This window comes from Chlamydotis macqueenii, chromosome 17 (assembly GCF_036417535.1).
Source record: "Chlamydotis macqueenii isolate bChlMac1 chromosome 17, bChlMac1.mat, whole genome shotgun sequence".
Classification (NCBI taxonomy): domain Eukaryota; kingdom Metazoa; phylum Chordata; class Aves; order Otidiformes; family Otididae; genus Chlamydotis; species Chlamydotis macqueenii.
The window spans coordinates 5,470,171-5,498,169 of record NC_141572.1 but is presented as its reverse complement, the minus strand read 5'-3'; the positions used below and the strand labels follow the sequence as shown (position 1 = coordinate 5,498,169).

The window sequence follows — 27,999 nt, the reverse complement described above, 5'->3', positions numbered from 1 at the left end:
TTCTAGCCCACATAGCTTTTGCAGATAGCATTCCCCAGCACTTCCTGACAGTGGAGAAGCTACGTAAACATTTAATTCCTTCATTTGCACAATCAGGATAATATCTACAGTATATAAATACATATTTATATGAAAAAAAATGCACACACAGAGACATACCCACATGTCTATGTCATAAACACTGAGACTTTATTATGGGGACTTTTTTTTTTTGCAAAATGCTGAGAAACTATTAGATAATAGGAACAGTTTGAATATAAAATGTTCATAATCATCACTGTTGTTGTTATTTTATTAGACTGCAAACAGAAGGAGATACGGAAATGAAACAGTATTGATCCACTGTAATTTCACTGGTCCTAAATCAGGCCTTTGTTTAGCTGTATGAGGAAAACAGGATGCCTTTGCTCCCATCTTTTGAATATGTTTTTTCCTTGAATTTTCTCGATTTAATAAAATGCAATTAGTTTTCAGGGAATGACTTGTCTTGCACATCAGAACACTTCACAAAGTGACGTAAACTGTCACTGTTATTGCTATAAATACAGGTGCGAATAATATATTTAGCATTTTATCTCATCTTATAAGGAAAGAAGGAAGTATGAAATAACATTTACTTTGTGCACTGCAAACTTTTTTAATTGCATTGAAGCAACACAGATTATGTTGCTACAAAGACTTTGGTTCACTCCAGGTCATCGGAATGGGTGCTGAGCACTGCAGTCTGCTTTCGTCTCCTGTCTGGAAGATCAGAAGAGATTTAAATAGTGGCTTTCACATGGATTGCATTGTTCTGTCTGTAACTGTGCAAAATATATTCTCCAATACTACAGGACATGCTCTTGTTTTTGTGATCAATATTGAATCTGGGGAACAAAGATGAAATGCTTGTTTCCCTTTTTACTCGTTCTTGTAGACAATATGCATAGACAGGAGTTGTACATTACATATCTGAATATACGGCTTAAAAATCACTGAAATCTTCGAACCGAGCTGAAAGGTACAGTATGTCCAGCTATGGAAAGCATTCCTGACAGTCATTTGTCTAAGCAGACCTTAAAATTTACTGCAGATGGTAATTCTGCTGTCTTCCAGTCCTCAATGATACCTAGAGTTGGAGAGTTTTTGAACGTCTCCAGTTCAGAACCTTTTCTTCATTGCTGTCACCAGGCCAATCTTTCTCCATCCTGTACTTAATTGTTTTTATCCAACTTTATACTTCGCTCTTAACTTTCTTGAATTGGATCTATTTATTTCAGGCAATTTTCTACACTATCAAGATCATTTTGAATTCTAATCCTCTTCTCCAAAGTACTTACAACCCCTCCCAGCTTGGCATCATCTGCAAATTAAATGAAATTAATTAAATGAAAATTAAATGAAAGACTCCCATTGACTTCAAGAGGCACTGGAGTAAACCCAAAGTGTCTTACATCCTTAAGATGTGGTTCAAGTGAAATACGCTTATTACTTTACAGGCTGTTTTCGTAAGGGAAAAAGACAGATGCACACTGAATAATTCAGGGTCATTGTTGCTGACTGAGAGAGATTTAACTAATTTGTCAAAATAATGATCTTTGCTCATGGTGGGGAGCAAGGGGATTTGGATTGTTTTTGTCCCCAGAGAGATGCTGGAGGAGCCTGGGTTTAGCTCAGCGCCACTGCAAGGGGCTTGTTTAGAGATGTGAAATGAAAGGTAAGTATTAGTAGCAGCGGTGTTTGCAGATGATGGGAGGCGTGTTAGAATGATGATGATATTTTCCTTCAAGCCCAATGGAAACAGCACTGCTAGCCAGTCTGGAATACTTGGGAATGCCAGGATCACTCCTGTCCTGTTTCCAGCTTTGGCCTTGTGTTCACGTACATGTGTGCGCATGCACGCACACACCCCTTGATTTGTTGCTGTTTCTCCATTAAAAGGAAAACACTAGGCACTGAGAGCTTGACGTCTTCCTTATATGAGTGCAAAGAGAGGATACACCTAGGAGAGGGGGAAAGGACAGACAGCCCTGCCTGGAGTGTGGTTGATAACAGGCAAGCTGCAGAGAGGAGTTTGTTAAAAACAACTGTATTGGGCAGCGAGCCCCCAGCCGCGCCGATCTGCTGCAACTCATGCGAACGTGGCCACAATCTGACCTGCGTGTGTCACAGCTTACCAGTGTGAGGGGTGACGAGCTCACAGCCATGGGCCATTTTGCAACATGGAAACTCATTTATCTTCAATTGTCCAGAAACAGGCAACCGGAGAAAGAGAAGGTTATGTTAGTGGGTCAAGTGAGGACAGAAATCCCATCGTTGCTCGGCATTCCAGCCCACAACTCCAGTGGGGAAGGATGCTCTCTCTCATTCCAGTACAAACTTTGCAGTCACTTTTACAGCGAGTATTGTTTGGTAAACATTCTCTGGCATTTCAGCCTGTCCATGGTGGCCGATGCCAGCTTTCATCTGGCACTTGTGTATTATGGCTGCTGCTCTGCTGTTGGAGCACAATCCTGCTTATATATGCTTCCCTGCAAGTGATTTTTGGCTTTAAAAGGCACAGGTCTGTCTGAAAAAAATGTTTGTGCTTTGCTGTTGCATCATTTTTTTCCAACACACTGCAAGGTGTTGGCCGACTTTCCAGAGCCTGGCATGCATGCTTGAGTGTATGCGTATTGCAACAGATTTTTCTTGGTTTTTTTTCTAAGTGATAAAATTGTATATCTGAATAATTGTCAGAGGAATAGAACTAGACTTTGCCTGCACAAACTCAGTATGAGAAAGAGGACTGAATCTTTAAGACTCAAGTCATCCTATTACCAAGATGGAAATCTTTTTGTCCTTATAGCTCTAAACTTCTAAAGTCTGCCATTGCTAAACATTTTCCTTTTCCCTGTTTTGGATGCACTGAAATGCAATGCCCTTGCTCAGCATGGTGTCTAAGTTACAGCAGTAACTTCAGCAGCATTTGGTCAATGTTCCATTAAGTACAGCTGAGACGTGACTTAACTCAAGGAGTTTCCTGCACACCTGTGCTTGTGGGACACTGAATTCTGAGAGCACTTAAGAGTTCAAACTCCTCTCTTTTCACCTTGGCATTCTCTTCTCACTGCAGAGTCTTTTCATTCGCTTCTCCTGTGTGACTCTCACCTCCTTTGAGTCTGTGGAGATCTGATGTCATACTTGGCTTAGGTCAGATCAGTTCTCAGTGGTGTCCCTGACTAAAATTTATGTGTAAGTCTTTGGAAAGAAATTAGAAAAGCAGGACACTTCTTGTTTGAAAGGGAGGTGCTGGCCCTTTAGAATCAAAACTTACCAGAGTCAAAGAAAAGTCTGAAGTTTAGATGAAGTCCTTGGGCAGAAATATTGCATCCTTAATGTCCCAAACATTAAGGTTGTCCTGTGAAGCAGAAAGTGCTATTGTCTCCACTTAATGGATGAAAAATGGCTTTACTAAAACTGGATCCTTGAAGATCCAATTCAAGTTGTTGCTGGAGAGCTAGAGACACGAGATGCCTGTGATGCCTGTAGCCCACCACGGCCTATGGCACAGAGATGTCCAGGCTGTGATTCTACCCAATGCTGTACTCTGTGGAGGAAGGTATGGAGCTAATTTATGTGGGCACAGCCCCACACAAACATATTGCTTTCAGGGCTCAACTGGTTAGATATTTTGTAAATCTCCATAGCTCACCCAGCTTGTGGATTGGCGTGTCTGTAGTCAGCCCAGGTGCACCTTGCACACGTGCGTTTAGGAAGGCTTGGCACAGGAGGGAACATAACCAGATCTTCCCAGTTCCATATGACAGCCCTCACCACGTTCCTCTCTTCCCTCCTTTATGGCTGGTTTTGTCAAGAACATGGGCCAAACTTTATAATCTGTTTGCAAAAGTCAAAGTGTCATTTCTGAGTTTTTGGTAACCACCTGTCGCTGCAGCACGAGCGGCATAATTAGAACTGACAATCCCTGTCTAGAGATTTCTTGGAAGCTGGAAAAATGAGAATGTTGTCAAAAAAATAGCAACGCTTCCAGTCTGCAATGCAGTGATGGAGATGAAAGATGAGTGATTACAGGGAGGCAGAGAATATATCAGCCCAGTGCCTTTTTCTAACTAATTTAGAAGTCCAGAACAATCTATGAGTATTTACATTTCTCTTATAGCCTTAAAGAAAATGTATTTTAAGCTGGTTTCTCGATTTCTCTCTCTTTAATGGACCAAACCAATAGCAAGTTTCATAGCAGTCATGCTTAAAGCCACAATAAGTGTGGTAATTTCTTTTGCATCAGTTGATGCAAAAGAGAAGTTATTTAGTAATTTTCCATAAAATCATGAAAACCCTTTAGATAAGGACCTTATCTTTTCTAACAGAGAAAAAATAAATTTAATTGGGGGCAGTGTTGAATCATACCATGTTCTCAGTTCCGAGTAACAGATATATATCGGAATATGATAAGAATTTTTTTTGGTGGACAGTGACTTTGGTGGCCTTTACTGCTCACATTTCAGGCCAGAAACTAGTCAGCTGGAGAGGCAGTGATTTCTCTTCAGGGGTGGTTTAAAAGATCTATTTGTAAAAACTGTCTTCGTGGCTGACACTTTGAGAATTGAGGTAGGGACCTCCTGAGTTAGGAGCTCAATCCGAAATAGGGGAGCTAAATCGCATGGCTTGCCGTGGGATCTTACACTGCCTGTGCAGTGCGGTGCGCGGAGGAGCTGCAATGCGCACTCCGGCATCGTGCACGCTTCACTTCCACCCCACCTACACTCTCAAGAGCAGCATATATGTAATAGCCATTTGAATTTGCTTGTGACATAAAGCTCTCCTTTGCACTTGTACAATATATCAAAAACGACCTGGTAGGGGTAGATGAGAAATGACTGGAAGTGTGTCTCGGGGTAATGAAGAGAAAAATAGGAGTTCTTTAGAAAGACAGGCTTGTTCACATAATTGTAATATATGTGATGGTAGTGCCAAAAACCAAAACTCAATATAGCCAGTGGATCACTGTACTATGCAAATATTGCAGAGATTCAGAGTCCAATCCCTACATCTGTCTGTGCAATTATACTGCATCACCCCAAAAGAAAAAATGCTTCACGGCTAGCGAAGCCACAAGAAGCCATGAGGGTAGTAGCAGTGTGTGTGCCAATAGCAAGAATGTGGTGCTCCCACAGGTAGTGGGGTCAAGGGAAATCCTGGCTGCGAGGCCAGGGTCTGCCCCGGTTCTGAATAACAGGGCACTGTGGTAGGAGAGCTCTTCAATTTTGGGAGTAATTTCTTGGCTGTGTCACAAATGTCCTGTGAAGCTTAGGCATGTGATTTGATCTCTATGTGATTCAGCTTTTTGTCTCAAAGAGTAAATAAAGGTCTGTTTTCCTGCCTTGGTTAGATATTATAAGAGTTTTATGAAGGGAACGTCACTAACTGAGTATCAGGGGTCTCATCTCCTCTGTGACTATAAAGTGCTGCTACAATGTGTTAATGAAACATTTTTAGAAGGAAGAATTGTTTGGATTTGTCAATTATCAAAGAGGAATGATCTCCATGTTGCAGAAACCGTGCCTCACTGAGGAGTAACCTGTGGCAAGGCCACAGCCGAGCAAGATGTGGGACCCACAGTGGCAGATCCCTGGTACACTGACCTGAACAGGGAGGGAGAGTTCAGAGAGGTGTTCATTTGGGACTAACCAAGGACTTGAGCATGTATGAAAGAGAAGTTTCCCCGATTAGGAAAGACACAGTAAACACTCGGCATTAAAGTCCAGCTGTGCTACCAGCACATCGCCAGCTGATGAGAGAAGGACGAGCCTTGTTCTCTGTGGGAGGACAAACCCACAGCTTGCTGCCGCAAGGAGGGACATTTTGCCAGGCTGCACTCTCTCTGTATGGCACAGATGGGAAACCTCTTTGTCATGCAGGGAAATATTTTCTTAAAAGAACCTTTTTCTTTTGTATAGAACAACCAGCATTCGAGTAAAACATTTCTCTTAGCATTGATCTTCCAGCTCTATATTTCTTGTTCTCTGGTCAGCATATGAGGGCAGAAAACACATACCTGGTAAATCCATCCTAACATAGATTTGTTGCTTAGTATAGTACAAAGCAGTGTAAAATCAATAAGTATTATGGTAGCCAATAGAAATATTTTTGGCCATTTGTGCATGAAAGAAATACAGTGAAAAAAAATGTTATCCCTTCAGCTGAGTTGTGTGCTGGATCACCTGTAGAACAGAAAGGAGCTGGCAGTATAAAATATCCTGAATATGACAATAAGATGCTTTGCACACCTAGTTTTACTGTTATCATAATTATAGGCAAAATCAAAGTTACTGACTGGAGGTTTGCTTCAGTGTTTAGCCCATTGAATTTGTCACATTCTTCGTCAGCTTGGAAGTCAGGTATGTATTACCCAGAGAAAAACAAGCAGCCTGTGTGCCTCCTTTCTTTTTACAAGTGTGAAGCAAAGTTGTTCTATTGTCATTACTCCTCTTTAAGCTTTACTGGAAAGAGGGTGGAAATGCCATTCTCAGTTTAGTAGTAAAAAGCTTGGAGTACTGGATGTGTTTATCATATTTCTCCAACTTTGCTTGGATGACTGCAGTGAGTGATACAGGGTGCTTGTGGTTTCAGATCAAGAGAAAAAATAGGAAGATGTAACTTAATTAACATAGGCAAGAAAGTGTTGTCACATCCATTACAAACAATTGTGTCTTCTAAAATCTGAAGCACGAGGCGGTGGGTTGTGTCCAGCAGCGCTCTGGCTAGCTGACAGACAGTACTTGCCTGTCTAAAGCTCTCCTACGTGACAGCGTTGACATTCCCATGTCCCGCTGATTTAGAGGAGCAGACACCAAAGCTGGCTCATTCTTTTGCTTATCCTGTGCTGGCAGGATCGGCGCTCGCTGAATGTCAAGAGCAGCAGGTGGGCAGGAAGTCGCCACCTTCTTTTTCCCGCTGGAAAGCAGGAATTGCAGCCTAGCCAGCAGCAAATGAGGGATGGCCATAGCAGCAAAAGGAATGGAGAACAGCAGGAGTGAATGAAGCCATTTGATTTCTCTTCGCACTGCCTGCTTGCCAGGGACACTGTTTCACCCTGTGCCACGTCCCACAGAACTGTATTGGCTGCTGGTGCAGGTGGAAACAGCGAAGGGCTGTCTTCTAACTACAGTTAAATTTTAAGCAACAGAAAGATGTACTTGTGTAACCCTAGCACCTGAGCTCACTCTTGTTTCTTATAGATTAAGCTTTGCAAAATCCCTGTAAAACATGAGGATAGTATCCTCATTTCACAAATACATCAAAGGGAGATTAAAGCCCAGATTCTTAAAGAGATTTAACCACCAAATTCCCCTGGAGTTCAGTGGGAGTTAACGCTTCGATATCCTTGAGAGTATGGATCTCAATAAATTACACACAGTCATCTAATACATGCGTGATGGAGTTGGGAATTAATCCCAGACTTTCAGAAAGGTTGTTCATGCCTGTATGTTCATTTCTGCAAATGAGAACTGCACTAGTCATTGCATTAAAGCTTCTTCAGATTTCGTGCGATTGGATTTTAATTGAGCAGCGTTTCATTGTGATGGTTTTGTTTGGATTTATGGCCCCAGTTGATTACGGCTTGTTGGGGAAAATTTGGCAGAATACATTCTGTGAGAATTTGTAGCTCTGTAACAACTTCATGAAATTATGCTAATTTCCCTGGAATTTCATCTCTGACAGAAAAAGGAAGCAAAGAATGCTAGCAGGTTCCTATTGTGTCAAAGAAACATTGTGTTTTGACACTTCCAAAATGAAATGTTTTGATTTTGCTTTTTAAAATAACTTTTGCCTTGATGTTACAGTATTTTTACATAATTTTAATCATTTGAAATTGAAATGAAACCGAATTTCATGACCCAAAAATGAAACCAAATGTAGGTGTCTTGAAAGCCTTCCTGAAAGGAAGCGTCCATCCTGCAGGCAGCTCTGCTGCCGGTCCCACCGGAGAGGGGCCACTCAGCCCCGGCAACATGTCACCCTTGGCTGGCTCCTGGCTGTCCTGAGCACAGGAGCTCAGTGGGGATGAGGACAAAGCTCTTTACAGACTGCAGGTATCCCTTAGGCGGGTGCTAAATCATGGGGGAGAGTGGTGTGTACGGGGATTTAGTGATGTGTCCACAAATGATCGCCTGTCAGCTGCTTGTCTCTCGCTGTCCTCGAAAAATGTAGAGATTCTGTGCAAATCCACTGCACAGAAATAAATAAATTTGACTACTCTTAGTAGTGGAAATGGTTGCAAAAGCAACATGGAAGGAAAAATCCACCAAAATCTTACACGCTAAATCTTGATTTAAAAAATCAAAAGGTGATTCCTGAGGAGAGACTTTTAACGAGGGGATTTTTCAGTTAGTAACACCAACACACTGCAAACCTTGTGTCAGATCCATAACGTTTACAAAGGAAATATTAAACTTGCAACTAGAATTGGCTGGTTGCCCAGAATTGTGAGTCCTTTTAAAATGTGCCATTGCATGTTTCACTCAGGTATATTTTCCTGAGAATAATGTATTGATGTTTGCCACAACGCTATAGAACAAATGAAAAAATTTCTTAGAAATTAATTGGTATCAGAGTTCTCTTAATCAATGTGCTCTTACGATGTGCTTCAGGTGGATTAGTGCAGTAAAAAACATTTTTCATTTGCACAGCTAATATCTATTTATTGCTGAATTCCCACTGGAGCAGTGCTAGGTGTGCTTCCATCATGACACTGTGGAGGTGCCTGGCAGGAAATTAGCTCTTCAGAGCCTTAGGAAATAAGGAAGATGTTTGTGTCTGGGTAAAAAAAGCAGATACAGTTGTGAATTGCAGTATTTTTTGGTGTCATGCTGCAATGGGAAAACCACTGCAGAAAAGTGTGGACACTTTGAAGGTGTGGACCTTCAACCCTGAGAGCACCCTTTGTTTTTTCTCCCTCTGCAGTTCAGATGTGTCATCTGGCACCTCCCCTAAAAAGGCACGACCTCTCTGCACAGAGTGGAGAACCAGGAATAAAGGAATGATGAGTTATGAAGCCTTGTGAACACATTTTGTCATTTAGCAGTTTTGAAAGGGTATTTTCAGGTTTTGGCAGATATTCAATACTCACAGTCAAAATTCAAAATATTTACAATTAAGAAGACTTTATGCGGAGTAAATCCCCCATGAATGGGGAAAGCTGTCAAGGTGATGCTAAATTTAAAATCTGTCTGGAATCCAATCTCTAGGGTTCAAGCAAAGTCTTACTTCTTTTAGCAGCTGTGGAGCAGCCTGGCTTGGAACGTTAACCTTGCTGTCAGTGCAAGTCACTGAGTAACTGAGGAACACAAAGAGCATCCCCAAACTTCATGTAATACCCATTTTGTGTTACTGTTCCTTTCTGGGGAGAAAAAAAAAATAAAAATCTCTGCAACACAGGAGGTGCTTTAATTATTCCTTAAGTGCAGCTGTTCAGTGGTTGTTCCTAATTCTAGCAGCATCCAGGGTGGTTACAGATCTGCTGCCATCAGATCTGAGGACGGTGATTTCTTACCCTCAGGGTCCTCACAGAATCCCAGACTAGGACAGGTCCCTTCTCGAAATATATAGTGGGCTTAGGGCTGATCTACGCCCCCCCATGCTGCTTCTTCATTCTAGTCGTTTATCTCTGCCTTCCATAATTTTGGGCTCGATTCAGTTCTCACAGTAATGAATCTCACTCCAATGCCACGGGTTAAGCGCGGGTGATTAAAGGTGAGTCCACCTCCCCTGAGTCATTTAAAAGTGACTTATAGAGCTAATAACGGCCTCATCCTTTTGTAGCTTGGTACACAGCTTGTGTTCTGGAGTCTTTTATAGCTCAAATGAGCTGCTTTTGCTTATTTATTTCCCTCCTCATTCATTTTTAATGGCTGTAAGAGACTTTCCCGTTCTTCTTCTGACAGCAATGATTTAGGCAGGACTCATTAACATAACTTACGTTACTAAATATCACCATTTATGCTGGTAGACCAAGGAAAATGTGTGCAGTGCTAAATCAGAAGAGATCCCATGAGCTTGCCAAGGTGGCAGGGCTGTGTTTGAAGGGCATATTATAAATGGAGAGTGCTTGTATGGGGGAAGGATTGCTTACAGAAGTGTAAACTGGGGACAGTGTCCCGGAGTGTCTCCAAAATCCAGATTTTATGTGGAAATATCAGAGACTTACTTTCATAATTGGCCACCCTTGAAATGTCTAAACCAGAACTGCTCTAGGTACATCTTATTTTCAAAGACTTATTAGCTGTGACTTCGTAAGGGTTCCAACAGAATTACTGTAGCAGAAAAGCAGTTTCCTGTGAGGGTTTTACTGTTATCCCATGAGAATTTAATAATGATAATGAGGTGGGAAATGACTGTTACAGCTGCTTCTGAGAGCTAACAGTGAAATGCTCTTCTAGGAGTTATGATGTACATTCCCCTTTCCCTCCTTCCCGTTAGATCTTTGGATTCTATTCAGCCCAAACCTAGCAGAGAGTTTATGGGACCAGCGGAATAGTCAGCCACACAAATTGGTATCGACCATAGTCAGCTTCTGCAAAAGGGTAATGGGAAAAGCAGTAAGATCCTTTTAGGAAAGGGAAGGGAACACTTTTCACTGGAGAACTGGATGCAGGAGGGCAGTGTGATAGGGATCACGTGTGGTCTGTGAGGGGCCCTGTTGCTTCTTTCCATGTTTTTCCCAGGCTGGCTGAAGTCCTGCTACTACAAGGCTTCAAAAGGCTTAGTGTTTTCTTCCACAGAGAGTCTGGCAAACTGTAAAATGAAATAAGAGAAATTAATAAAAACTGATTTCCCTGGATTGTGATCACACCCGGAGAGCATAGAGAGTATGGGATGTTTTGAAGGAGAGTTTTGAAGGAGTTATTTTTTCTAATAACACAAACAAGCTTCTGGAGTAAATATTAAAAAAAAAAAGCCTTGGACTAGCAATATCCCCCTCCTTTTCTGGTCAGTATTTGTTTGCCAAGGAAACAGTCCTTTGTTAAAGTGACACAGCAGCATGCCTTTCATAGTTGCAAGGCTACCAGTTGAGTTCTGGGCACAATTTTGAGGTACCCAATGGACAGAGCTGCATGGGAGGCTGACAAATTAATAGTTACGGTGAGGATTCTGTGGTAGGAAACAGCAGTGACTTAAGTCTCTTCCCATTTCTGACAATAGGACTGGGGTTTTGAATTAAATGCAATGCTGAGCACATTTGAAATATTCCACTCTGCACATTTTGTAGCACTGATGATTGAACTCGACATCCAGCTTGCCAGAAGCCATGTCTTTGGTATGTACATGGTGCACTTGGAAATCTAATTCCTAATTCTGTGCTGTGCTGGCAATAAGGGACCTCCGACCTCTGCTGCCCTGGCGCACAGAGATTAGATGTGTGTGTGACTCAGAGGAGGCTGCCTTCGTTGTTCACCGATGTAAGAAAAAGAGGTGGAGCTGCAGGAGCTATACGAAACCCAAAGCACTTTTATAACCTATCAAGTTCATCCCCCCCAAAAAAGCCATTCAAGCCTCAGTTCCTTCAAGAGATAAAAGTCCTCTGTATTGAGAGAATTTCTGGAGCATCTTGTGAGCACTAAGTACAGCCTCCCTTAATTAATGGAAGGCAGCTCAGCGTAGTTGTGTGAAAAGCTCCAGTGACACAAAGCCCAGAAAGGCTTTAGCAAGGGAGCACAGCCCCAGAAGGGTTTAATGGCATTATAATGTCCTTGAATTACAGTGGCCACAACACAGAGAGATGTATTCCAGCAGTACCCTGGCAGTAAAAGCAAGTCTACTCTTTCTCTCTTGAGCCCTTGTCACCTTTTCTGAAAACCAGAGTCACCATCTCTGAGATACCCAAACTCAAAGGCAGGAGGAAAGGGAAAGGAGATATGGATGTGAGTCCTTGGATTTTGGAAAGAAAACAAACTGGTTTTCCCCAAAAATCGCCCACCTTGCTCCAGCCCTGCATTTTATAACGTGTTTAATAGTTTTCTGAAGTCCATCTGTTTTGGGACAAAGCTTCTGCAACCTCGTAATTCTCATTGTAACTAACTGTCGGGAAGCTGTTTGCTGATCTTGTACAGCCCCTCTCTTTCATTCACATGCTCGCGCACAGATCCGAGGGTCTGTGCAGTCACTCCATTCATGCGTTTAATGAAGTTGAACCGCAGCCATTTCTGTTGTGTGTGGCGAGGCGTGTAAGGCAAGAACTGTAGTACAGGAAGGAGGGAGGGGTGGTGGTTAAAGGCTGTTTAGATGAATTAACACTAAAGAAAAGGAGCTGCTTGAGAGACTGAGGAATTGAAATCCATTACAGATTGAAAAGGAGACATGCAGGCTCAGAAAAGGTGGTGGCAGCAGAAGCTTCTCTGTGCTGCCTCCATCAACAGCAACAAGGAGAAGCCATGTAAGGGGGACCCGGTTGCTCCCTCCGCCGGCGTCAGCTGCGGGGACCGCTGGAGGCTGCCAGCTGCTGAGCCGTGTTGGACGGGGCTTCGCTCACGTGCGTATTTGTCCTGCAGAGGCTCAGCTGAGTCCCATCAAACTCGTTTCACAAAACATTAACTCATTTCCAACAAACAGCTTAGAAAATTCAATCTCAAAAGAGACAGAGAAGCACAATTTTTCTTCTTTCTCTACATTTTTTTAGTGTTTCTCTTGTGCTGGAAGATGAATGGTTCAGATGTGTCTGCAGTAACACGGGCATGGCTAATCTGCCTTTTTACTGATGACCTCTTTCTGAAAGTCCTGGCCTGATTTATGAAAATGTACTGCACTTTGCACCATGTTTTGACGTTGCTCTGTTAGGACTGCATGCAAACTGCAGCAGAACAGTGATGCTTATTCATTCAAACAGTGAAGGGCTGGCTGGGAACTGAATGAGCTCATAGTTGTTGCCATCTTCACTTACAGAAAGGGAAACAGGAGAACGCGGGTATCCCAAGCCTAGTCATTCTTTTCCTGACCATCAGTTTGTTTTCTGAATCATAATCTTGAAAGCACAAGGTCATGGTATTTATTTCATCATTCATGCAATAGGTTTTTACTGATGGATTCTTTTTTTAACTTTCTTTCTGTAGTAAACCCTGATGAAGTTGGAACTGAGGTCTGTTTGCGTGTCAAATTTTCTTTCTCTTGCTATTGCTTGAGCAGTAATGCATTTAAAATCTGGGAGTCTGATTCCCGTGTCTTACTAGCACAATTCAGCAGTTACCATTATTGCCTGGGAGAGTCTCAGCCTTGTTCCAGCCTGTGTGCTGAACTGCTCTTCACACATATGCAGACCAACAAAACCAACAGCAAAATCCCACCTGTGCTCTCTAGGTGTGCTTCAAAAGCCACTGTTCAGACAGGGAAGGCTTACGCCAGTGGGGGGATGTTTAGCAGGTCTCCTGCTAGAAGCTCTGGGGCAAGTGCAGAGCAGAGGACGTGCAGGGGGAGGCAGGAGAGGTCTTCTGGGGAGCAGGGCTCCAGGGGCTCAGCGCTTGGCTCTGCAGAGGACACCATAGTGGTTTAGGAACCTCCCTCAGCTGCGGTTCCTGTGCTGCAAGGCACAGAAGTTTGCGTGTTACCTTAAATCACTAGGAAATGTTTTGGTCCTAGGTTGATCACCCATGGAAACATTTAATTGTCTAATGTATTAATTAGCTAGGATTCATGCATATGAGGTGTTGCTGGCAAGAAGAAGAGGTGGTAGGAAGTCACACTGGAGCCATTGCCTGGCTCCATACCCTGCGGAAGAAAATCCGTTTCTTCAGGCCGTTCTCTTGTACGTGTGGCCCAGACTGCAGAGCACAGACAAAAGTGAAGGACCTCAGGGCGATGAGCTCCCAGGCTGAATATTTTCCTCGGGGCCACCTTGTCTTCAGCTTTGATCTGTTGCCTCTCAGGTGGAAATCAGTAGTTTGAGAGTCTGCCCCGTTTTTTTTTCTCACTGGCATCCCAGGGAGAAGAGGAAAGGTAGAAAGCAGCAGACAGAGCTTATTAGCGCTTAGAAGAGTTTTCTAGTTTGAGAACAGCACTTAAAATACAAAAAGGCAACAGGGGTAAGTGCAGTGCCAGCAAGGTGTTCTGACTTCTCGCCTGTTGGATAGGCTATTAGATGTTACAGGTAAGAAGTACGATGGAGTTCTTGCCCTGAAAATATTATGCTTACATTAGTGAGCCTTCTGCAAGGATGCAAGAATAACGTCTGTTTTCTTGCTGCTGCCCAGACAGGGAATGTGCTTGTGCCTCCAGCCTTCCCTATAGCATTTTTCTGCAGGCTTACCTGAACCTTCTCTCGGAGTTTTGTGGAGTCTCATCTTCCTCAGCTCAGGCCAGTTTGGATCAGCGTTATGATGAAGTGTGTATGCAGTTAGTGACACTGGCCCCAGCCAGAGCCGGGGCTCGGCTGTGCTCAGTTGCCTGCTGGGAGCTCCTTTCCGTGCGTTGCTTACCTCCATGCTTTGAGCCTTTTTTGACAGCAGCTTGGTTTTCTTGCTGTGCAGCACAATGAGATTGGATCCCGACAGGAGCCGTTAAGAGCTAGGGTAAAACATGTTAACATGAGAATATATAAAAAAATGTATTTCTGCCTGTAAATAAACTCCTTACTTTCCTGCTGAAACCAATGGCAACTCTAAGATTTTGACCTTAAAACAGACATTGCTTGCAAGAGAGGCATTGCAAGAGTCATGATAACCTTTTTAGGTACCTTACCTAGGCTCAGACCAGCACGGACGGAAATGGATTTGCTATGGATCTTTCTGTAAGAGGGGGTTGTTGTTGTTTGAAGATAATAATATTAGGAATGCAAATTATCCTGCAAAAGCTGATGATATTTAAATGCGATTTAAACTCATTTAGCATTTAAACAGAAAAGTAGAAAATGGCATTAAGTTCTGATGTGGATGAGACTATGTATTCTGGAGTTAGAAATATTTAAATACATCTACAGAATGGAACAGAAAGTCTGGCTAGTAATGGATTGTGAAAAGCGTTCAGGGTTTTAATAGATCATTCCTTCAGATCATCAGCACGGTAAAGTATTAGTTAATAAATCATTTGACATGTACGTTTACTCATATATTTTAACTAGCTGTAACGAGCAGGTCCTGTCAGCTCACCTAGATCCTTGCAATAGCTGCTAAATCGCTTGAATGAGATTTAGTAACTCTCAGCAATACTGATGTCCAGAGCTGCAGGTAATAAATAAAGTGACATGAGGACTAGCTTGAGCAGAACGTTGTCTAAGACCCGTGTCAGGCTTGCAACAGATATGAAGCTGTTTGGCCCCCAACACCACAGGGCATCAGTGAGCTCTTCCCTGTGGTTGAGGTTGTTCAGCCTGGAGAAGAGGAGGCTCTGGGGAGACCTTATAGCAGCCTTCCAGTACCTAAAGGGGGCCTACAAGAAAACTGAGGAGGGACTTTTGACAAGGGCATGTAGTGATAGGACAAGGGGTAATGGCTTTAAATTGAAAGTGGGTAGATTTAGATTAGACATAAGGAAGAAATTTTTCACTATGAGGGTGGTGAGACACTGGAACAGGTTGCCCAGAGAAGTTGTGGACGCCTTATCCCTGGAAGTGTTCAGGTAGAGCTTGGATGGGGCTTTCAGCGACCTGGTCTAGTGGAAGGTGTCCCTGCCCCTGGCAGGAGTGTTGGAACGAGATGATCTTTAAGGTCCCTTCCAACCCAAACCATTCCATGATTCTGTGATTAGTTTGGAGTTGATGGGACCACCCCATGTTCTGGCACCTGTAACGGATCTCCTGAAGAACCCTTTGTCCCAATTTGGGGTTGACTAGAGAAACTTGTCCCCTGCTGAATTCTGTGTACAGGCAGTTACCTGTTCTCTCCACAGGTATGTAGTGTTCCTCGGGCTGCACACAAAGTAGAGGAGGAGAACAGGAGAAGCCTCCCTGACCTTTGGGGAGAGGAGAGGAATCCTTTCTCGGTGCCATTATAGTAGTACTAGCCTAGTGCTGGAGTGGGAATTAAGCACAGAAAGAAGCTTGTTTTTTATCTTAGATTATACTGGAAATGTTTATAGCAGAAAAAAAAAGCCTGCCTGTTAAAATGATGCCAAATTATACAGGCTATTACAGGCACACCAGGCACCTTTCTTGTTATTCCTAGTTGTCCTCTGAACTTGGAGCTACTTTAAACCTATATCCTTTCTCTTCCTCCCACGCGCTTTCGCAGCATATTGTGTACTTTATAATTTGTGAAGAGACTCTTTAATTTTTTTCTTTCTCCTTTTTTCAGGTTTCTGACAGATGTGACTATGTCTTTGTCAATGGGAAGGAAATGAAAGGCAAAGTGAATGTCATAGTTAATTTTACTTACCAGCATCTGAGTGCCCCTTTAGAAATGACAGTCTGGGTTCCTCGTCTCCCACTGCAGATAGAGGTTTCTGACACAGAACTAAATCAGATTAAGGGGTGGAGAGTCCCCATCATCTCTAATAAGAGGTAGGTTTCATTAGAGGGTGTTCATTCTGGGCTGTGCATTTGCCAATGACCTGTCAGGGCCGGTGGATCTGAACATGCTCATTTGCCCTTAATGCAATTCTGGTGTAAATCTGAAGGTCACTAGACATTTATTCAGTGAGCTTCTGCGCTAGACTTATGAGGGAAATGGAAACTGTAGGTTGTATGATCCTACATTGGAAATCAATTTCCTTTTATAGTGCTAGTGACCAAGATGGAAAGAGCCAATGGGCCAAGTTACGCGGGATCAGCTATGAGGCAGCAGGAGGACATCAAGGTCCAACTCTGGCAAGGCTGGTTGGTCTCCAGTCTGGTTCACAGGCCCTGCCAGTTAATTTCTTCATTGTTAATGGTCGCAATTAGTACATACTTGTTTCCTATCACTGTAGGGTCCAGTGGCACTGAGTAGTGTCCCAAAGTCAGGACACTAGGTCTTCAAAGATGCTGTCCATGCCCACAACTCAATGGCATGTGACTGACAGGACAGAGGATGGATGTAGGCAAATGCAGACCATTTGTGTCTGTTGGCAGCGTTATTAAGAACAAGAAGAACAAACTGATAAAGTAGATGCTCGCTATTCCCACCTACCTATGAAGACATAATTTATTACCAGGTTTCTGTTACTATCACAGCAAAGGAATGGAGGTTTTAGTGGAAGTATGATTTCAACCTGAATGCCATATAGAAAGGGACATATATGTATGTGCAGACAGAGGAGATTTCCATGGCAACACAAAGATGTTTATAGGAAGATCCAGAAAGAAAAAAAGTGTGAGGGTCCTGAAAGTAAGGACTTAACATGGAAAATAATGAGAGATATTTGGAGAGGACAATGTGGTAGCAAAGCTAGCAGAGAAGTTGGTGATTTCAGCAGCTGCTTTGGAGATCTAGGCAGCCTGGAGGTCTCAGTTATGAACAAGGAAAACAGGATAAGAGTGGGGGAACCTGACCGACTTGAGAAATGTACTGAAGGAAGCAGCTTCAACAGAGCAGTGGAAGAGGGCAAAGGCCCCTTGTTCCGGCAACTACACTGTAGACTTACATCAGCAGTAGCTCTCCTGTTGCAAGCTCTCCCAGCACCAGTTTAAATTAACTTTTTATTCTTGATGTCCTACCAGACCAGCCAGGGACAGTGATGATGAAGAAGAAGATGAACGTAAGGGAAGAGGCTGTGCCCTTCAGTACCAACATGCGATGGTGCGAGTGCTCACGCAGTTTGTAGCTGAAGCCTCAGACCCCGGCGGCCAGCTGAGCTATTTACTGGGTTCTGACTGGCAGATTGACATTACTGACCTGGTGAGCGACTTCATGCAGGTGGAGGAGCCAAGAATTGCTAAGCTACAGGATGGACAGGTTTTGATCGGGCAGGAGCTTGGAATGACGACAATTCAGGTAGGGAAAAATAATTACTTATTCCTTTTCCCCCATTAACCCACCACCTCAGGAACCAAGGTACCGATGGGGCGTACAGCAGCTCCTTGTATTAGCAACAGCAATTGAAGTCATAAGTTTTTTGATGGAGCAGAATTGGAGCAAGGACCGGAAGACACAGAAGAGATGGTTTTCTCTTCTCATTTGTGCCCCAAAGTATGCAGATTGCACTTTTAGTAAATTTAGCCCAATCTGTATACTTGGAGACTGTTTCTGATTATTTTTGTCTCAGGCTAGTTTTGAACCTGGAGCCAGTATATGGGCTATCGCAAGGCGTGTGGCTGGTGAAACAGCTCAGTCTTCCCAAAGCCAGCATTGACAGAACAAAGGGTAAAGGGCCTCAGTGTCACCGCTCTGAAGTAACTCACCCAAACCTACACATTGTGCCATTAGCAGCTTTTCATAGGTAGTTCCTCCTGCCATGCAGAGAAATACTGGCCTAGAAAATGGAGTCCCAGAAGAAAAGAGAAAAAAAAAATAATCCAGTGATACTACAAAGTAGAAAACATGTTAACAAGCACTGGAACAAAAAAAAAAAAAAATCTAGCTCTCCAAACATGCTCATCATCCCAGACTCATCAAACCAGAAAACAACCACCACACCTGTCGATAGCACAGGTTGTCAGGACTGGAGAAATGGGATTTGAGATTTTGACTTTCTGCAAAATCTGTAAAGATTTTCTGAATGACTTTCCAAAGCTCTGGGGCTTACAAGGCTCCAACAAATGCACATAAAAATGTGGAAAGAAAAATCCAAGGCAAAAAAAGCTGAGAGCTTTAAAGAATACCTCTTATAAATTGCTTAAAAATGCCCTGTACCCTATATGGATCATTAAATTCAACTTGCTTGCTAATGAGTCTCTTTGGATGTTATGTATCAGTGCAGTGACCTTGATGCACATTTTTTTAACCAAAATAAGTTTTCTCTGTCAATTTTGTATACAGTACCATGAGTGTTTACTGTAGCAATATATTAGCTTTTCTTCCTATGAGATAGAAATAAATATTGTTTATTCCATAGCTTTTATATAATTCTACAGATTGCATTATATATATGCTGCCTAAAACCACAATCATTAATAGCATAATTGCATTTCACATAAATATTACATTTACGAATAGTTAATACATCTGAAATCGATGCAGTTAGCACAGTGCAGAGGTGAATGGCATAGCTGATGAGAGTTACGTTGGTAAAATATGTTATAAGCACCCTCTTATCGCACAAGAGTTACAAAATGTGACATTTTAAAATCATATTTAATAGTGCCTGTCTGCTAAGAGTAATTCTGCCCATTAACATACATATCACTTCTCTGTACGGCAGTAGCTCCATGTCACAGTTTTGCTTGGTGTTGTGCAAAATGGCTGTTGCTAACTTGGCTTTTTCCTTTCAGATACTGTCCCCCCTTTCGGATGCTATCTTGGCTGAGAAGACAGTGACAGTTCTGGATGAGAAGGTGACAATAACTGACCTGGGAGTGCAGCTGGTGACTGGGTTGTCACTTTCTCTGCAGCTCAGTCCAGGAAGCAATAAGGCCATCTTTGCTACAGCAGTAGCGCAGGAGCTGCTCCAGTCTCCGAAGCAGGTACTGTTAGCCCACGTGTATTGTGTTGTGGATGGACACTGCTCCGATTCACTATACCCTACTAATGGAATCAAGCAGATGGAATCAAGCAGATTTTTATTAATAATATGCTAATAAAACATTTTCCTTATGGGCACTTTTTTTTTAAGGCCTCCAGGTGCCCTAACAGAAAAACAAAGATCTCAAAAAAGTGGCACTATGTCTACACAGCCCCAGTCAACAAAAAGGCACACTCCGTCTGTTGAGGCTGCACCCCATAAATAACACATGCAACTCAATGACATGTCATAATTAAGCAACAGCAGTCCCCTTACAGACAGGCCCCCTTTCTGTCCCATCCAGTACCTACTAGATCAGAGGAGAGAGTGTCAACTAGATTGCCAAGTTCAGCCTCTCACCACAGGCAACCAAATCAACCCGTTAAGCGCATCTTTAAATGAGAAAGTGTTTTGCATACTGGCAAACTTCTTCCTTTACTTACTTTCTGTGAGCATTTTAAGAAGTTGTGGAACATCCCTTTCATTCTGATTCATTACTAGGATATGAATCAGCATCATTGACTCATTTCCTGATTCATGATTTCATAAACCAATTTTTGTTTCCCTGTTATTCTTAGCCCTTATATTAGAGAATCAACAGTTACCAAGGGCTTTTGGACTTTGCTGTGTCCCCGTCAGCCCCTGCTTGATATTTGCCCTTGTGTTTCTGTCTACATTTGAAATTTAAAAAATTTTTTTCAACCCCAATCCATCAGTCTGGGACTTACATCAAGGATGCGCTGGGCTCTTAATGCTTAAACATGTTCTGAGCTTTAAAAGTAAATGATCCTAGCACGCACATTTGAAACCTGGCCAACTGTTGAGATGCTTTAATTCATCATAGGGTCTTATCCTTGGGATGCAAGATGAGAAGTAATGCAGAACTGCTGCCTTTATAGGGTGATAAAAATCAGGCTGCCATAGTATTCCAAGAGTTAAGAAATCAATGCTAGGCAGCTAGAAATAAGGCCAGGGAGCTAATCCATTGCTGACATGGGGAGTTGAACAAACTACCTTGAAATCAACCCAAAAGCTGGGGTTGGTGGTGTTTAGTCCCAGCATGCTGCCCAGCACTGACAGTTCAGTTCCCAGAAGTGGAGTCTGGATGAGCCCCTGGCTGGATGCAGGGGGACAGTCAGAACAATATTGGATCAGTATTAAGCCAGCGAGGAAGACGTGCAGTGCCCACCCTTCAAGGACTGACTCTGTTTTGAAAGGCATCTGATTCTTTCCATTGCTTAGTACGTGATTTTCTGAGCACAATCCCTAAAAGCAAAGCAGGGCAAAATTATTAAATGATTATGCAGGTTTAAGCAACACAGTGGGAGGATGAGAGTTGATGACATAAATTGTGTGCAGCCTTCAAGAAATATCCAAAGATTAATAAACACAAAGCCGGGATTTATGACAGTGTCAGCAAAGTCTTAGGGCTCTGTCCTGAAATAGAGACAGAAACAAATCTCCCATTGAAGCACGGGAGCTTTATGGCTGTAAGGATTTCAGAATCAGGCCAGTAGATTATGCGCAATACAAACCCAAAAGACTGGAGGCTTATTCTCCAGGTGAATGTCTATGTGTTAGAAACAACTTAAAAGAGAATGATAAATATTTATTCTCTGTATATATGTTGAGTCAGAATGTAAATACCATCTGTTTGAAAAACTGCTCATTTAAAGAAACACGACTTTTATAATCGCGCTTTCAGCAAGTATGGTTCTTAATCTTTTGGTTGGGTGTTTGTCTGTCTGTCAGGCTCTCCCACAGAGTAGGATGATCCCAACTCTTACCAGGCAAGAGCTCATGTCATTTCAGACACCAAAGAATCCACTCATCAAGACAGGAGTCTGCCTGGTGTGGATTCTCCAGTGTCTAATAAGTTGCAAATATCCAAGCCGAAACAGAGCAAGTCAGACCATCGTAAGCAGACATTAGATGCCAGGAGAGCAATCTGAATTTGTAAATGATTGATGTCTGAATGGCAAGATTTTTTCAGGTAGTATGACAATTTTCGATAGCCATTTGAGAGTTCTTAGAGGACCTGATTTTCAGAAATGAGTGAGCACGTGTTGAACTACAACAAGATGTTTTCTGAAATCTAAGAATACTTCAAAGTGTTTCAAGTTAGGAACCGAAAGTCAAGGTTCCCAGGAATGCTGCACCATTACACACGTGCAAGTACAGAATTAGTACTCAGGTGTGACCCATTTACATCCAATAGGCCTCCGTGCTCTCTGAAGTGTACAATCTGTATTGCTGTGACACAAGATTAAACTTCATTATTATCTTGCTTTTAATTGCTAACAAGCGTGCAAATTACCCTGGCCATTTCCTAAAGAAGCAACTGATTGGTTTCCTCTGCTTGTACAAAATGCTTATTTAATTTGAGAGATAAAAATCACAGACTGAAGGTGTGGAGCCCTGTATGGACCTACTTGCTATATTAGGTATTTTTTAACATGTGTTGTGTGTAACAAGAGGAGACTTTGTATTTTAAGCAGTTTAGAAATAATGTAATAATTTTTTTTCCATTTAAATATGCAACAGTAAATGATCTCAGTCACTGGTAATGCTTTCTGACATGCAATTTATTATGGTGTTGAAGTAGATTCTGCAGAGCCCAGGGGATACAGCTCTTTTAAGCACCACCTTTGGGGAAACAAATCTTATTATCAATAAGTGTTTTAAACTAGTATTTCTCTTCACATCTTGGCAAGATATTAATTTTATTGCTCTCCCTTTTTATTTCTTTTCTGTTTATAAATTATATATGGATCTTGTGAGCAGGAGGGAATAGACCAGGACAGAACATATTTCCTTTATTTATTCTGAGTGTGCATGTATTTGTTTTATATGTTATAGGAAGCAGCCATTAGCTGCTGGATCCAGTTCAGTGATGGATCTGTCATGCCCCTGGATATTTTTGACTCCAAAGACTTCTCCTTGTCAGCTACATCTCTGGATGAGAAGGTGGTCTCCATCCACCATGACCCCAAATTCAAGTGGCCTGTGATTGCTGCTGAGACAGAAGGCCAGGGGACACTGGTGAAGGTAGAGATGGTGATCAGTGAATCATGCCAGAAATCCAAAAGAAAGAGCATCCTAGCTGTTGGAAGTGGTAACATTAAAGTCAAGTTTGGGCAGAGTGATGCCAATCCTAACATCACTGACGGTAAACACAGGGGTGCCGGTGTCCACCTAGAAAATCATGCCAGTGACCGGCGTCAGAAAACTGCTTTGCTGGAAAGAGCTGGACTAGATGGCCAGTATTACAGCTCCTCCATGGGCCATGAGCAAGGCAAAGGAACCACCACTCAAAGGTCTGTTTTAAGTAAAAAAGAAGACAGAGAAAGCCTCCTGGATGACGACAGTCATCTGCAGAACATCCCGATAGATTTTACAAGCTTCCCTGCACAGGTGGATCTGCCAAGAAACAACGGAGACTTGGAAGAGAATGACCTAGTGCAGACCCCCAGGGGACTCAGCGATCTGGAGATAGGAATGTATGCTCTTCTGGGAGTCTTTTGCCTGGCAATTCTGGTCTTCCTTATCAATTGTGTCACTTTTGCTTTGAAGTACAGAAACAAACAAGTTCCCTTTGAAGAGCAAGAAGGCATGAGCCACTCTCATGACTGGGTTGGGCTAAGCAACAGGACAGAACTGGAGAATCACATAAATTTCTCATCTCAACAAGATGAACGTATCACAGCCATTGACAGAGGAGTGGACTATGAAGAGAGCAAATATCTCCTCAACACAAATGCTGCCAAAAATATTAATGGACAATCTTTCAGGTCTACTGAGTCCACCTTCACTGAAGGGAAAGAACAGAAAAGTGAACCAACTACTTCTCCTACCTCTAAGAGGAAACGGGTTAAATTCACCACCTTTACCACCATCTCCTCTGATGATGGATGTCCAACTGTCAATTCAATCTTGATGAGTAGTGAGGATGACATTAAATGGGTCTGCCAGGATATGGACCTGGGGGAGTGCAAAGAACTTAAAAACTATATGGAGAGATTACATGAAAATGTGTAATGAGACACAAAAGACTTTTTTTGTTTGGTTTGATCGTTTGTTTGTTTGTTTTTCACTCACCTTCTGCCTTTAATTTTGGGTAGTGGGGCAAAATGTATTGATAACAAGAATCAGCTGGTGGATAATAACTCAATGGAGCCCCAAGAAGCCACCCAAAAGCAGCTGAGAGAGCAGAGATCCTGGACAGTTCTTAAAACTCAAGTCTTCTCTGTGCTCAGAGATGGAAGTGAGAGATGTGTGTGGGTTTTTTGATGCATGGTAACATGAAAAAAAAAACCTTAGCAAAATAATACGGTCTCATTCTCTGAGCTTTCCCAGGAAATCAATAAATACAACAAACTCCATGCAGTTTGGATATTACAAAGTTCACACAGCTCTACTGTTCAATATTGCAAGCTTTGGTTAAAAGCAAAAAAATTGGTCTCAGAATAAATAGATCCATGAAGAGAGGATGTCATTCAAGCCACATGCAGAGAATATCCATCCAAGAACATTAATTTAAAGCTGACAAAAACCAACAGTGTGAGCAAAGCAGCTCCCAGAGCTGAAAAGTCATGAGTTTCTAAAAAATCTGGAGGGGAAAAAGGAGTAACTGGGCTGTTCACAAACCAACATGTTTGCCTCCCAAGCACTGAGAATGGATAGACATACACAGTTAAAACTGAAACTTTCTTTTTAAGTAGATGCCAAGGTAATAGACTTTGTCAGCCGATTTTCAGTATTTCTTAATTTGTAAAATAGGAGAAGATATAATCTATACTCAGAATATCACTCATAGAAAGGAAGGTCTGTTTTGGAAAGTTTGAGAGAAAAAGCTATTTTTAAAAGCCCACTTTATTTGATTGTCCTGTTTCAAATTTGTATTCCCAGCCATTTCCCTGGACCGCTCCCCACCTGGTATCATGAGGGCACTTACTAGCGTCAGTCAGCTTTGGAGGCACGTGGTTTCTTCCTTCCCTTCCATGCACACTCGCTTCTCCACAGTGTGCTCTTGCCAAGCACAGACACCGTTGGTACCACGCTGGTACTTGCTTTACGTGCTGTCATTTACCAAAGTTGGCCACTCTCTCTTGGGTAAGTGTTACTTGTGCTGATCTCGGACACCAACAGCAACTGCCTCTTTGTCCGTCCCCTTCCCTCGGAGAGGTCAGGTTGTTCTGTTCCTTCCGCTCATGCTTCTTTAGACCCTCGCTCAGCACATTTAGAGGGCACTCCAAGGTCATAGAGGAGTGCTGCACATTCAACATTGACGCCTCAACAGCTAAACTCAGTAGATAACATTTGTTTCTCCCAGAGGTGATGATTATCTTTTGTTTTCCACTGATAAGGATGTACATATGGTAGGATTTCAGTGATTACCCTTTGAATCCGATCTGCCCTCCATCCCTAGAACCAATAAATTTTTTTCTGAGGTCCAAAAGCAGTCTCCAATGACCAGTGGCAAAGTGCCAAAGCACTAACTAAAATCCAGCTTATATTTCAAGTTGTCCTTTATCTTCCAGAGTAAGTCCTTGCCCTCTTTTTATTATTAAGTCTCTTTCTGTCATTGAATCTAGGTTGCTCAGTTTAATACACACCCGCCCTCCCACAAACACTTAGATTGAATCCCTCTATATTTAGAATGTACTGTAGATTGTAAGAATGTAATATATATATTTATAAACATGCCAACTGTGAATAAAATTTGCATTTTAGTGGCTTCATCTTTTTTCCTACTCTGAACGCCTCTTTCCTTTCACTGTCAGAGCATTTACCCGAAAAGAGACTGGCAGCACTATGGGGACTTTGATGAAGCGGTGAATTAAGGTCTTGGCACAATCTAATCACAAAGTTTTACATCGTGCAGTGTTGGGGGGAGAAGATAGAACATCAACAACATACTATGCTACAAATGTATTTGCACCAAGTCACCCTTCCAAGATTTGAAACTATTTGTAAACAAATCCACATGCATATTTCTAGCCTGAACGCCTGAGATGTGAGTTTCTGATTTTGGTGCGATTGAGAAGATCCACATTTGTCTACATACTTTTGAAAGACGATTCTGAAAAAGTATGTGGGTGTAAAGAGGGCAAATGTGCCCAAGAATTTGGAGATCAATACTTGCACATCAGATGTCTTTGCTTTCTTTCAGCATCTCTCATCAAGGCCTGGATTACTCAGTGCTATGGAAGCTCAAGGACACAGTGCAGCAGTCAGGACAGCAGGGTGAGGGCCCAGGCTCACTCTGGCTGAGCACTCAGGTGAGGGAAGCAGCCTTGATGCCCTAGCAAAGCACTGCAGCCGCCCAGCAGGTCCAGCAGTATTCTAGCCCACAGACTTGCTTCCAATTCTGGAGCTATTTTGGGTGCTTTTTACACATCGCTACATCATGCCCACAGAGACTTACCCTTAGCGGTGTGGAAGTCGGGGTAAAAGTGGTCAAAGCTCAGCTAACTGTCTGTGCACATCAGATGCGTGCATGCGTGCAAGGATGTCTTGCAAAAACAGCACTGCGTGGCCAATCCTTCTCCTTTGGAGAGAACAGGTACAAGCCACGCTGGGAGCAGGCTGTCAGAATTGCTTTACCAGTGAGCTGCTATGGTAAATCCAGATTTCTGCATTAGCTGCCTCTGGGGAACGTGGAGAACTAACAGCAAGTTCATATGGTAGCACAAACCACTGAAATGTTCTCCTAGGACAAAACAGCCGCCAGCTACAATTGTAAGGATACTGACATTCCCATTTATGCCGTTCTGCTTGCTCAGAGGTCCCTGCTGTCTCTAACAGCTGTAGCTTGCTGTTATCCATAAGGCAATACAGTAAATAATTCCTAGTATTTAGAGTGCTCTTTGTCCATAGATCTCAAAGTGCTCTGAGCAAGGTGGATTCCTTGTTGACATGGAGAATACCAAGGTTAAGTGACTTGCCCAAAGTCACAGAACACCAAGGTTAAGTGACTTGCCCAACACAGGAAATCTATGACAAAGCCAGGAAGAGACATCGCTCCCCCCACGCTCTCTGATGTGTCACAGGCACTGAGCAGGATCCTGAGCTCTGCTCGTGGGGAAGCCAGAGTGGATTGTGGCCATCTGTATGCGAGCAAACACTCTTAATTTGCTAATAGCAGACTAAATCGTCTTCCTGTAAAGATTTTTTTTTGTATGTATCTATCTATCTGTTGGTAGTTAATATACTTTTGTGTATGCTAACTTTTCTCACAGCACAGGGCCCAGACTTTTAAGTGAGAGCTTCTGCACCGTGGAGCATTTCAAGGGGGAAAGCTGGTGTTTTGGGCAGAGGAGGGTCCCATTTGCCAAATGAAGGGGCTAAATTCTGTCCCCCATAATAAAAGCAACAATGGTGTTTAGGTGCTGCATACACATGACATTTTGCAGCTATGGCTCCTTTGGCAATCTCTTGAGCCTGATAAAGAGCCCTGTTGATAGCAAGCAGTCTCCTGTGACTGTTATTAATTAACTTTTTTTTTTTTTTTGCAGTTGCTTCCTTATTTTCATGTTTGAGTCTCTTTTCATGTGAGTAGCTAGACTGATAGACTGATGCAGGCGTGTTAACAAAAGGAAGTATATCTGATGCAGTGTGGCTTTATTTAGAGACTTTATGCATAAATACAATCAGGAGTAGAAAGTGGATTATTCTATAAATCAGGTAAGCTGGTTCTTTACTGTCTTCCTTCATTTTAAAAGCTTCCTCCTCAGCTGTCTTAAATATGTAGTAGTTTAGACCAAACTGCATTAATACACCAATGAATTCAAAGTCTGAGCAATGCAGATAAATAATTGTCTTGGAATAAGAATTCTATGGAGGTAAGTGACTTGAAAAAACAGAATACGTATTAAATCAATGTGCAGCCTGCACTAAGTAGCTCTAGAAACTACTTTTACACCTTGTTTCCATAATGAATGAGATGTAAATGAAATGAGGACACTGGAGACACTTTAGTTCGGCTCTGTGTATGTTCAGCCTCTCCAAGACTGCGTGCTCTCATTCCCCTGTGGTGTGTGGGGCTGCTTTATTGTGGAGGATCCTTAGCGGGAGCTACAGGATTCATGTACTACAACTTAGAAAAGTTTCACGTGTGTCACCTAGGAGAGAGTGTTGGTTGGACTCACATATGTATTGATCAAGCAAAGTCCAGTAAGCATCACTGAGGAATTAACTCGGGCAAGGAGCTATTGCTGCTAAATGTTGAGTTTAGAAAACGCTTCAAGTATCTAAAAAAAACTTTCAGAGATTAATTTATTTAATCCATGAAAGCCACAGAACTCTGTCATATATTTCTATATGTTTGTTGTAGGACCAGATCCTTTCTGAATGGGTGTTTGGTCTCCAAAAGCCATCATCTTCCTCATGCATAAATAACGCCACTTTCCTGTGAAATTAGTGGGTATTATTGTGCTGTTTGGCTTTTTAGTGAAC

The 27,999-nt window shown here is 42.5% G+C and overlaps 1 protein-coding gene across 1 annotated transcript in view; it reads left to right on the top strand.

Moving 5' to 3' along the window:
* TMEM132D (transmembrane protein 132D) overlaps positions 1-25,283 on the top strand; it is a 257,878-nt gene extending 232,595 nt beyond the window's left edge. The window contains exons 6-9 of the mRNA XM_086761324.1: positions 16,260-16,465; positions 17,603-17,876; positions 19,313-19,504; positions 22,402-25,283. Of these exons, the coding sequence (XP_086617450.1) occupies positions 16,260-16,465; positions 17,603-17,876; positions 19,313-19,504; positions 22,402-23,580 (1,851 nt within the window). The 3' untranslated portion in view covers positions 23,581-25,283. The remainder of the gene's footprint in view (positions 1-16,259; positions 16,466-17,602; positions 17,877-19,312; positions 19,505-22,401) is intronic.
* Positions 25,284-27,999: the final 2,716 nt, after the last annotated feature.